Genomic DNA, 13,121 nt, shown 5'->3' with positions numbered 1-13,121 from the left:
AGCATTTCTGAAACAACAACTCACTACAACACATGCTGCAAGGCAGAGCTATCCAGCCATCATGTCCTTTCTCTACATTGTTGCTACATTGTCAGCAAAGTCAGCCTTTTTCGTGATGTGTCATTTTTGAACTTTTGGTTGCTATCTGTGATGCCCTGCCCTACATTTGATATTACAAAACCTGTACTTCATTTTTTTTTGTCATTGTCATGAACTAAATAGAAGCTCTTCTGTTTCTTGTTTTTCTTTTTTTCTTTCACTGGCAGTGGAGCGCTGACCTTCCTGAATCGCATGGTGCTCGATTTCCCGACGAAGACGCGAATGGGAGTCCAGGCCAACAGCTCTGCCTACACAACTACTCAACTCAATGCCTTGTTGAATCTGCAGCAGCACTCCGCCCACATTGAGGTTGAAATTCCAAGCAAGGAGCAGAAGATCCTTCAGCTCATGTGAGTTGTAGTAGTTGAACGCTGTGTTGAATGATGTGCTATTTGCTTCCGTCCTGAAGAGCAAGTATCGAGTCAACCTGATATGCCACAAAGCTGCCGCAGAGTTTAGTATCTCAAAATTCTGATTTAAGCATTGTGACTTCACGCAAAGACTATAGTAATAGTTCTGATACGTTGGGGTGAGTTTTCAGTTGTGCATAGTTCAACAAACCAATTAATAATTAGCTTTTTGAACGTGAAACATTTAGACCTGTGGTGGTGACTTATCTTCATAAGGCCACTCATCAACTAGAGAGAGTGGCTAGCAGGCATGGTGTCCCCCTGGCGTTTTCTGCACCAAACAAGCTTGCTAAGCTGTGCTCCCATACTTGCGGTGAAAGCAAGCGAGGATGCCAAATCAAGCACGGGATATCCTATGCCCCACATTCCACCGGTGTGGTTTATGCTTTCCCTCTCTCATGTCGAAAGACTTACATCGGGCAGACAGGGCGGTATATCAATGAGCGACTTAGGGAACATGAGCAAAAAGTTAATAATATGCACACAAAGGGGCATACCTTGTTGCCCCTCTTAATTCTTGCTGCAATTGTAAACCGCAATTTGATGAGACGTTGATTCCCGGCATAAGCACAATATTAACGTGTTTGCCAGTCTAGGAGGCTTTTCACGTGACGAAAAAAGCAGATGACTGTATCAGTCGTACCTTTTTGTCTCTGTACTCAGCCAAATATAATTTCCTGCGCGCACGCCTTCGTTAACTGGCTTTATTGTGACATGAATTTCTGTGTCTTCTGTTGCGCGCGCATGCGTGGTCGAATGGTGGAGGGTATTTATATGCGTTGTCGCAAGAAGAATAAATCGATTGTTAGTCAGTGCTGGTGCTTGTCTTGTCTCTTCTTTGTGGGTTGTTTTGGGTTTTGCGCCGAATTTTTCTCCTTCAAAATGCCACGTACCAACTAGCCCCAATCAAAGTTTTAGTTTATTAATTATTAGCTACTCTACTCATTTTTTACCTAAATACCACTTCAGATTTTTTTCCTTTTTTTTCATGAATGTGCTCTCTATAGCCAGAAGTAAAAGTGACCAAGTTCTAATTTTCCTTGATAATGAGTGGCTTGGGCTTTATGAGATTAGCGGTAAGATATTGAAGTAGCAAGTGAATTTGTAAAGCGCACAGTCACAATCTTTTAGACCAAGTATATTACCACTCTGGATCCCACAGTTCGAAAAAAACAAATGCCAAAGAGCAGTCCTTCTCAAATATTTAGTTATCACAGGCTTCTTGACACACTCAAGTAGGAGGTCAAGAATCCTCTTGATAATATATATTTTTTTTCTTTATTTAGAAGTCTGCTCAGAAAGCAGATGTTAAGCTATAGGCCAATAAAAGCTAAAGCTAGCTGTATTTTCAGTTGATAAAATTACTCTGCCTTCGGAGGCTGTCAGCAATGAGAAAACTGTGGTAATAGCGTGGGCCATAAACAGCACTGCTGACATGTGACTCAGTTAATTACATGTTTTATTGTGTTAGTTTGAAATGTACATCATCGTCATCATCAGCCTATTTTATGTCCACTGCGGGATGAAGGCCCCTCTCTGCGATCTCCAATTTTCCCTCTCCCGTGCTGTATTGGTGAGATGCCAGAACACTGTGAGTAACAGCAGTGCTGGTGGTAACAGTGGGCAGTGTTGTGTCCAACTAAAACGTTTTGGAATGTTATATTGTGTGCATAACACTTCTGGATAGGAAAAAGAAGTGCTAGGAAGTTCACACAGCTGCAGAGCTTCTTGCATTGGTGGATGAGAAAACGCAGCTTCACAATAGCTGTAGTTAGGTTGAACAATGCATAAAAATATGTAATCACCAATAAATATTTGCAGCATCTTGTTATTGCTGTGAAATGGCAATATTAATATGCATGTGTTGAGGCCAACACTCTGCAATGTCAAACATCCACTCATTTAGCACATCTCCATTTGGTGAAGATAATTGCACATAGTGCATGCTTACACAGATAAGTCGTCGCAAATGTCTTGCCAAACATTTGCTAAACTCACTCGCACACTTGCCAGACTCACTCTCTAGCAGTAAACGTCCATCAAGGCTCAATCATAGGCACGTGACTTTCGAGCGACAGTGACACACGACAGGCTTTGCTGTCAGAAAGAGCAATCTGTTGCCATTGCTTGTCAAGTTGCCGGTTTTTGGCCAGCTAGCAAATTTCACTTGTTGCCTGGAAGTATGCATGACGGCTTCTATCGGCTATCACGTGATTGTGCAACAACAGGGCAGCAACCAAAGTACTGGCAATGTTTTGTCCTTATTATTGAGATCAGCTGCTTGTTTTGATGCTGTTAGGTCTGAGACGCCACCAAGAGCCGTGAAAGTGTTTTGATTTCTAGCCAGCAGATGACACCATAGAATTTCACATTACCGATATGGGACGCATTTTCACTGGTGATGACGGCATATTAAAACTAGATTTAGTACACTGGTTAGAATGCTCGCCTCATGGCACATTTTCAATTTTTTTTTTATGGCCATATGATTGTACTAAATCAATTAAACATTGGGAATTTTTCGCCACTTCTTTTTGTGATGTCGCATCTATGCGGTTGCCCCCCAATGCAATGCAGCAGAGTGACAGGGTCTACCCATCGTGCTGCTTGTCGCTGTCATTCAAAAATCATGTGCATGTGCTTGAGTCTTCAGTGACATGGCTGTGGACCAAATTTTATTATTTATAAGCTAAAGAAATGGTCAGGATGTAGAAAAACTGGAACTGGAACTAGGGTTGAAGAACTAAGTTGAACCACAGTAATATGAACACAGATGTAATAAATTATTGGATATGATGAAATAATTTAATGTTTATCATCAATAGCAATGTTAATTATTATTGAATATAACATAGGTATTTTTGTGTTGAATTCAACTTCATCGTAGTGAGGTTTAACTGTTGTATGTAACGGATATGAACAGAGCCCATTATACTAAAAGATATTTAACTTAATGGGAAGATTTACCTCAAAGTCGCACAAGGTCACAGGATCAAATCTTGGCCACGGCAGCCGCATTTTGATGGGAGTGAAATGCGAAAACACCCATGTGCTTAGATTTAGGTGCACGTTAAAGAACTCCAGGTGGTCAAAAGTTCCGGAGTCCTCCACTACGGCGTGCCTCATAATCAGAAAGTGGTTTTGGCACGTAAAACCCCATAATTTTTTACCTCGAAGTCAACTCTGATTTCTCTATTCAAATAGATTCAAAAATGCAGAAATGCTGTTGTCAGACAACTGGCAACTGCTTAATTTAGTTGAATGAAATTTGCTGCATTACAGGAAAAGCTGTATCATATCGACAAAATTTTGATTTAGGGCGCCAAATTCATTTTTTGAGATTGCCAAAGATTTGTAAGTGAAAGAAAAAATAAACTGTAGTAAAAAGTTGACAGATCCATAAATCTGCACCAAAGGCTGATTCTGTTGCAGTTCTGTAAACTACATCTGTTAGAGCATATTAGGTGAACAAACATGATATATAAGTTTACAGTTTGCATAAAATTGTTGCAGTGCTTGCTATGGTATTCCAAAGTCTCACCACTAGTTAGCTAACCAGTTATAGTACAGTCTAGAGTACAGTGCAGTCCACTTATAACGATATCGAGAAAGACGAAAAATATGATCGTTATAACCGATGATCGCTATATCTGGACTGCAGTTATCAAAAAAAAAAAAAAAAAAAAACGCGTTTGCGCTCTTTACCTTTGCAGCTCTGAACTCGAATTCACTACTTGCTCTAAAGAATAGATGTTGTAGACAGTAGGCCGTGAAAAACAAACTTTATTTCTAGCGCCAATGACCGTGTCAAGGATTAGGCGCGCCGAAATAGTCCGAAATCTGCACTTGCTTTTGCGGCAGCTTCAGCTTCACAACCGCGGTGTGCATGGATTCCAGCTGCTGCGCGAACACTGGCGGCAATCCTTTAGCATGCATAAAATCAATTAAGGAGTCGAACGACGATAGTGCACTTTGCGTGGACATCGGGGTCAAGGAGCCACTGTCGATCTCGTTGTCACTGTCGCTGATGCCGTCGCCACCGTCGCACAACTTCGCGTCTGTCGAGACAGCACATCTTCGGCGATCGCCTCGTCGGTGACCTCATCGCAGAACGAGGCAGCACTGTCTGCAGTCAAACACTCCTCCTTCGACACACCACCTGTGTCACCAGTAGGAACGAGCTCCCAGAGCTCGGTTATGTCGGCGACTTCCACCGGGTCGGTCTCAGCAGGTTGGGGAAGTTCGTCCTTACGCACAAAGCCCGCCTTCTTGAAGCAATTGGTGATGAACCACTGGTAAAGCGCCTCTTCAACATCGGCGTTCAAAGGGTCTCTAACCCCTTTTCCGCTGATCGGAATGGCCGCCGATAGCTCCTGCCTTCACAATCGCGGTGCTCCCGGTTTTCAAGATGGTTGATATCGTTAACTGGACGAGCTCATACTTCTTCACGAGGGCGCTCACCTTGAAGCCGCATCGAGAGTCCTGCAAAATATCCATCTTCGTGTCAAGCGACACAGCTTTGTGCTTTGTCGGCGCCATCTTCGAACTGAGTTGAACCGTTGGTTGCACGCTGCTTCAGTGGCGTCAGCCTGCTATCGCGAGAGAGACGCGGGACGGGCGCCACCGCGCCGCTTTGCTTGTCGCTTCTTTTTTTCTTTCTCTCTCTTTCGGAGCGACTGTGGCCGACGCACATGAAGCAGCTGGCGCCATCTTGTGGCGCGCGGCGCCAACGTTGGCTGCGCCTACTCGTGCGCGGGCGGGGCGAGACGCGCTGCGCGGTAATGGCGGCAGATACGAACTTACGGAGGTAAACATCGCCTCGTCTCGACATCGTTCGTTTCAGGGAACTAAGCAACGCAAACGTTACGATTATTTGGCACGGAAAACGCCGTCCAGACTGCAAAATTTTGATCGTTATATCCGATATGCGGTGAATAACCTATCGTTATAAATGGTTTTTTTCCCCATAGACCTAATGCATAAAATGACACTGTCACGTCGACCCATCGTTATAACCGATATATCGTTATATGTGGTATCGTTATAAGTGGACTGCACTGTAGTTGTAATACAATCAATTTTGTTCGATAGAGACGTCTCAAAAGGTACAGTTCACTGAATTGTGATATTGTTTGTTAATGCCAAGTTACAGAGTTGTACATGTGATACTTCTGTATGAAATTTCATAATTTTCTATAAATTTTTGTTTTAATGGCCAAAATCGAAAATCTGCTTTCTAGGAATGGTAGGTTGTATTTCCTTTTTTTAAATTCAAGAGACCTCATCAAAATCGGTGCAGAGGTTGCCAGGAAAAATGATGGTCCCATTTCAATGTAGTCGGATGCATTTCTAAGGTAGAACTAAGGTAAAGTGGGGCAATTGACAGAGGTCTTGCAACCGACAGCAACTGGTAAACAAGGAACAATTTACAGACTTAGATGGGCTAGTTTGTTGCTGGCTTGATGGAACATGGTTATACACCGAAAGAATGCCCACAGGACAGTCGGTGACGGTCCTGTGTGCATTCTTTCTGTGTCCTGTACTCAAAAACGTGCCTTTATAACCATGTCCCAAGGAACAATTCACGGCAACCCATTTTCACACCAGCTTGTGCTACTCACATTGCCATATTCACGTTAAATAAGCATACACTGATGTCCTGCCACTGTACCACTGGTTGGTTTAGTATGTTTGTTAGCGCAGTCATCCGGCGGAAAAATCGAGCAGTAAGCAACTGAACTGAAACAGTCAGTTTTAACCAAAATGACCATTTGCAACTGGTCGTGCCAGAGCCCTAACTTAAAATAGATATGAACGGGGCAAATTGTACTCGAAGGTATTAAAGTTGAGAAAGAAACTTGAACTGGGTATTTACAAGTACTGCTTCGTTATTTACAAGCACATGGAGCCAACAGCCCATGAGCAACACAGCTTTTTCTGTTTGCTGCAGCTTGTCATGTTGTTGCTCAACTCACATCCACGTTGATGTCTGTTGTCACTACCGTCGCGATGCAATGTTTTCATTTCAGACGCACTAATCAGATGATCAAGCATGACCGCATTGAAGAAATGGGCGACTGGAATGTTCAGCGTGTCAACATTGACTGGTGCACCGGTGATGGTCTTGGGCATGCCACGGGCTTGCAGTTTTGTCACGACCGGTCATATGTCAATGTCACTCACCTGATGAGACCATGGTTCCTCATGGCTGCACCCGCAAGCTGGCAATTTGTACTGAAGCCATACAGCAAGTGAGTTCTCTTTAGTTTATTTTTTCTAGGAAGCTGGCCATTAAGGGGCCTTCTGTGAAATTAAGGGGACTTCTGCACTGCTATTGAAATAATATTAATCATTTTTTCATCAATATTATGCTTTCCAGTCTTATTAAGATTTTTGTGCTGATTTCAAATATGGGACTTGGTTTAGGCAGGTAGTCCAATAGGGAACGATAGTAAAGGGCCATGAATGCAGTCTTCAATGTTTTTTTTAGTTGCCGTTCTTACTTGTGCTGACATCGTTGTGGCTGTATGTTGTTGTTTTTTTTCTTGATGACCTCTTTCCCAGTTCACTCATCATTTTCTTATTCCTTTTTTTGACATCTTGCTTTTGAGACAACGTCCAGCCAGATGTTATTTAAGGAACCACGCAACCCCTGTGTTGAGTAAGGTGTGGAGTGTGTCTGGTAACAAAAGGCCTCAATTCACAAACTTTCTCCAGTGTAATGTTTTCAGCGCATCTTGTACAAGCACAGTTAATGGCGATCATGTTCTGATAGAGCCAAGAGGTAGAAGATACACATGTACAGTAGAGCCTCATCCACACGTTTTGGCACGCAAGAAAAAAAAAATGTGCTAACCAGGAAGACATACGATTCAGTGACAAAAAAAAAAAAAGGCAGATTCAACTGTAGTTGAAATCTTCGTAATGCGAAACGTTGCAGCACAAGGCACCGGTACATGCGTAACTTGCGAGTCCAAAGTGGCCCGAGATGTATGTTGTCGTTTCTGCAGTTTTAGCAAGCTTATGTTTGTGCTCCTTGAATTCAGCCTCGTTCAGCTACTTCTTCAGGCAAGGTATCTCGGTGGGAACTTTTGATCCCACTCGGCAAGAATCGTTACAACATGAAACACCGAAATGTATCGAGCTGGTGAGGCCCAAGTGGCCCAAGACGTGCATGGTCGTTTTGCCTCTCGAGATGGCGATGGGAAACAAAGTGGAGCTGGTGAGGCACCTTGATCTCGGCCATCTCGTTTGGGCCAGGCTTGGTTGTTTGAAATGGCCAGGCAGTTTGTCAAACACTGGCAAACAATTGACAGAAAACATCGGGCCGACTTCATGACCGCTGATTAATTAATCATGGCCGTGATTGAGCCATGCATGGTTCGACAACTTCCCCAAGGCGGCAACAGCATGGCTTGTCCGTCTCCAGCACTTTTTTGGAAATATTCATATCTAGATTTTGAGCCATGTGTGCAGGATGAATTTTCTTATGGCAATATTTTTAAGGCCCCTATTGCAGATACCAGCTTATTCTGTTTCTTCAGCTGGGTTGCTTAACTGGTGGACATTACATGCTGGCTAAGTTGCGAGTGCAGGAGCATTTCATAAAAAAAAGAAGAATTGCTTTAATTATATTGTAATTAATCTCTTTAGGGCACATGTACTTAATGGCGGAATTTGAGCCCTTCAACATGCAGGGCCTATTCAGCTGGAACCAATTTCGTAACTAGCTCCAGTTCGAGACGTACGAAGTATAAGTGTGCAGCAAGATTAATTGGTGTCCTTACTACTTCGCTCCAGCTTTGCACATATTCTCAGTGCAGCAGGAAAGTAGCTATAGGCCACCCAATGCATTTTTGCCGCACACTTTGACGTATATCTCAAAACTGGTGTGTTACAGAATTGGTTCCAACTTATTTGGTGCCACATATTAAAGGGCTCATGTCTGCCATTGCAACATGTGCGCTAAATTCATGAATTATAAAGATAATTAGTGCAATTTGATCAATTTGCCACTTCTGCACTACTATATATTCATTTAGAAAATAATGTCTGCCAGCTTAAAGGGATACTGAACAAATCTTTTGCCACCTGGATTTTTAGCCTAAATGAAACCTTGGATGCTAAAATTGGTTGACACAACCATGTTTTCAGGCAGAAATTACCAGAAAATAATAACTTTAATGCATTTTTCGCAAAATACTGCGTCTAGCAATTGTGTGATGAACTAGAAAAAGTGGCATGTCTGTGACATTGTCTGTGCCAGATGCCGGCGTGCTAGCCATCGCCCACGTCTGTCCACCGGCATGGAGGGCGCCAGACAGCAGCGAACGACATCTCAAATGCACAGTTGCTTGTGGCTGTATGCTTGTTTCCGCAAGTGGGGCTTGTGCCCAAGTCTTCAACATCGCTGTTTGTGTAGTGTGCTGCTTTGTAATGTGATCAATGAAGCACCTCGCACAACGCAGGAGAATGCCTCTATGCTGCTGCGCGCAAGGGTGTGAGAAAAGTATCGTCAGATGAGACAAGCTGTGTCATACCTTTCCAGCAGAGCCGAAGCTTTGAAGCATATGGATTCATGCTGCGTGCCCATCGCAGCCAACATGGATACCGTCAAACCGTGACTTTCTGTGCTCCGAACACTTTGGGGACAGTGACTATCGGACACTTTGCCGCAGAGCTGCGGCATGTCAGCAAAAGGGTGCTATGGCATCGCAGTAGCAGGGTCCTTTAATACTGTAACAATACTATTCATCTGGTCAAATAGATGTTGATGTAGAGAAGGAAAAGACACTTGGTTCTGTAACCCCTGAGGGAACACGGCCATCTGGTCACGAAACTTTCAGGTCACAGCTGTCAGGCGCTCACAATCCTGCAAAAATGCAGCCATACATTGAAAATATCCGAAATAAGCACTACGTATTGGAACAGTAGCATCTTCCAAGTCGAATTTCCATGCTTCGCTAATTTTTTTTTCATATTTTTGTTCACTATCCCTTTAAGTAACCCAGCGGAAGAAATGGAATGCTGGTATCTGCAACAGAAATTCAAATAAAATAAAATTTATATCAACAAACAACTGATGTTGAGGACCGTGGACAAAAAGCTAGCAAGGCTTGACATGGTCCATGGTGCCCCATTTTACTGGCAGCAACAAAATAACAAAGGATGAACACAGTTTAAAACAAGGTAATAAAAAAATAGAATTTCCACAATAATAACTGTGAAACTATTATAAGGATGACTACGAGGAAATATTAAAAGAAAGTAAAGCATGCACAATGAGTAATTCTTAGAAATACAGCTAGTCATCAAGAAATTACAAAACTCAACAAATAATCACAAGAAATGCAGAACTATATACAGTACATAAATTTTATAGGACACAGTATATGGAATATTTCATACAGCAGCACACAGAAGGGCTTTGTACACATAGTATAAAAAATCACTATACAAGAAATACACCTCATCAAAGAACCTTCAAGCATTTATATATACACGCTCGCAGCTAGATACATGTATACGTTTATCCTAACACATAAATGAGCATTATGTTACGTTTACTTTGTTTAAATGGTAAGGTAGTTGAAAACGTAGCATTTGATAAGTGTAATTTGTTCTAGACCTCAGTAATTTTCATATTTCAGAGCTCCTTGTGTTGACCGTGTTATGCTTTGGTATTAAGTTAGAGATACGTTTTAGGGTGTCATTGTTTTTTTAATACTGGTCATATAACTTTGTATTAGCATATTTTCATAAATGTTAGGCATGGATAGCAAATTGACCTTGTCGAATAGAGGACTAGTGTGCATTAAGTAAGGAACATCTAGGATAAATTGTACGGCCTTTTTCTGTATTCTGTGCCCCAGACAAGATGACAATAGTTTATATACTATAACAACAGCGATTTGTACAGAAGAAGCTTCATAGTTACTGGAAGGGAAAAAATTCAACTTGCATAGTATTCCAGTCACTCGAGAGAGCTTCCCCATTACAATTTCCACGTGAGCATTCGACGACAAATGTTGCTCAAATACAATGCCAAGACACTTAATGGAAGGAACAATAAGCAAAATGGAGTTATTAAGCTGTTGAAGGGTACAAGTATAAATATTTTCATTTTATGGCCTAAAAAGTACAGCCTTTTTGACATTCATTGTTAATGAGTTCGCAATATTCCAAGGTGATAATTTTGGCAGCACCTCTTTGGCTTTAATGATGACAACTTCATCATTTCTTGCAGTTACAAGAATTGTAGTGTCGTCTGCATAACAATAAATTTTACAACATTATGAGTACTCACTAAATCATTAATATAAATACAAAAAGGTAAGGGGCCCAACCACTTCACCGTGTTACTCCTGCGATAAGTTTTTTTTTCAATCGGACGCATGACGGTTTATAACTACTTGTTGCATGCAGTACTGAAGATATGATTCTGTTAATTTCAAAAAACCACCTCGAAAACCATAGTAGTTAAACTTTTCTAGTAGGGTGGTATGATATCGACACGGATGCACAGGGCAAAAGACGAGGACTGAAGGAAGAACACAGCACAGGCGCTGTGTTCTTCCTTCGGTGCTCGTCTTTTGCGCTGCGCACACATGTCAATATCGAATCACCAACTTGCCCAAGCTTCCACCTTATCAGGGTAGTATGATTTATGCAGTCGAACGCCTTTGAGTAGTCAACAGTCAACAGTCAGCTGACATTCGAAAGAATGTAGTATAATTTCCTTTTTTGTCAGAAGGGCAGTTTTAGTAGATTGACATGTTTTAAATCTAAACTGCATATTTGTTATTAATTTATGCTTAGCTATAAAGGATGTAATGCAGCTATGAATTAATTGTTCCAGAGCTTTTGAAAAAATTGGCAAAGCGGATTATTGGTCTATAGTTAGTTAAATGGTTTTTATCGTCACCCTTGTGTAACACTATAACTTTAACAAACCTGGAGGCTTTTTGGAAAAGTATCAGATAAAACAAGGTTGTAATTATGTGTCAACACCAGAGTGATTGCACCTAGTACATGCTTTGCAGGCCCAATTTCAATATCGTCAGCATCGCAACATTTACTATTTCTGATAGATAAGAAAGCGTCAATTACTTCCCTATCTGTCGTAGCAGCCAAAAATGCAGATTGGCTGGTCCTTGAAGTTAGATAATGCAAACAATCTGGATCGTGAGAACTCTTGACTAAACTGGTAAAATACTTGTTGAAAGATTCAGCTAGTTCCCTTTCTGATATTACATTGCCATTAATTGTTATTTCCCTAATACTGTCCTCACAACAACTTCGCCCAAGAACAGTGTTAATACGCTTTGAAACAATGTCTGATTTTTTTCATAATGTCAACAATAAATAAATTCTTTTCCCACGATGCAGAACACTATTCACTTTATTCCTTTGAACCCTAAATTCATGCAAAGTTTCTTCAGACCATGTTGAAATAAAGTCAAGAAATAAGTGGTATTTTTTAAGCGTACTTCTTTTAAGCAGTGTTTTGTAACCCATGGCTTTCTACTTTTGTGCACAGGTTTAAAAACCTTGTAGCTGAAACATTTTTCATTAGCAGGTTTAAACTTTCCGTGAAAATATTCATAAGCTGTCTCAAGGTCTGTAACAAGCAGAAGAGGTGGCCAGTCAGTGTGCATTTATGTCCTGCACAGTCAAAGGAACGTTGTTCACGGTTCCGATAGATGTGGTTGGTTTGTGGAATAAAAAAATTGGGAGGAGATCACTTATGTGAGTACCTAGAACATCTGATGGTAGATTTGTATCTTCAATATTTGTTATGAAGACGTCTATTAGTGTAGTTGAGTCATGGGAAATATGAATCAGAGAATTTACTACATTTGCAAAACTGTTAGATTCAGAAGTCCTATATAATCATTCATGCGGTTTAGAAGAGTTTGACAAGTCAATGTTTACACAATGAACTTCAAGCCATTATCGTTAATCCAGCTTGGGTACTCATCTATAAAGCACAGAAAGCTTGGTATGTTTGTACATGGAGATCTATATAAAAAAGTCACAGGCCTGCGCAGCACATGAAGCATGGTCAAAGCTTAAGCTGGAAGAGCGGCTCCATAGAAGCTCCATTTTCGGTACCCCGCACTACAGCGTTTTCGCCGCGAAGTCTCTTCGCATTGTTTTCACGAGAACGATCTGAACTGTCCACCTGGCGTCAACGGCGAGCTGCGGCTTGTGCTGCGGCTTGACCTGCTCTCTGCATAACGGTCTGCTGAGCCCGATGTTGCCTGGTTGCAACCGCATGTAGCTCTACGATTTGTTTCTTCAGCAGCAGTTCGTACCTTGCGAGGAGGCGCCATAACACGTATACCGAAGGGTAAACACAGGCATCCAGACTACGTGGCACACATGTCACACCCCTTGGCCCGCGGCACGGGACATTGCTGTTGATCATTATAATGATGGTTTATTGGCATTCCCTTCAAAACGGGGTGGTTACAGTCACCTAGCCTGCTTGAGTTAACCAGCTCCAGCTAAATGCAGCATGCAACTGCTACATGCAGCTGCTATATGGAAATTCATTCATTCATTCATTGTTGCCAGTGCGCAATTGTTGACTGATTACAAAAAATACAG

General features: G+C 41.8%; 1 protein-coding gene across 1 annotated transcript in view; it reads left to right on the top strand.

The window, feature by feature from the left end:
* Nucleotides 1-13,121, top strand: part of LOC126517671 (uncharacterized) — a 228,286-nt gene that overhangs the window by 98,370 nt on the left and 116,795 nt on the right. The window contains exons 17-18 of the mRNA XM_055064380.2: nt 267-449; nt 6,539-6,760. Of these exons, the coding sequence (XP_054920355.2) occupies nt 267-449; nt 6,539-6,760 (405 nt within the window). The remainder of the gene's footprint in view (nt 1-266; nt 450-6,538; nt 6,761-13,121) is intronic.

This window comes from Dermacentor andersoni, chromosome 11, assembly GCF_023375885.2.
Source record: "Dermacentor andersoni chromosome 11, qqDerAnde1_hic_scaffold, whole genome shotgun sequence".
NCBI lineage: Eukaryota > Metazoa > Arthropoda > Arachnida > Ixodida > Ixodidae > Dermacentor > Dermacentor andersoni.
The sequence above is the reverse complement of the archived record's forward strand: the minus strand, read 5'-3'. Positions and strand labels throughout refer to the sequence as shown.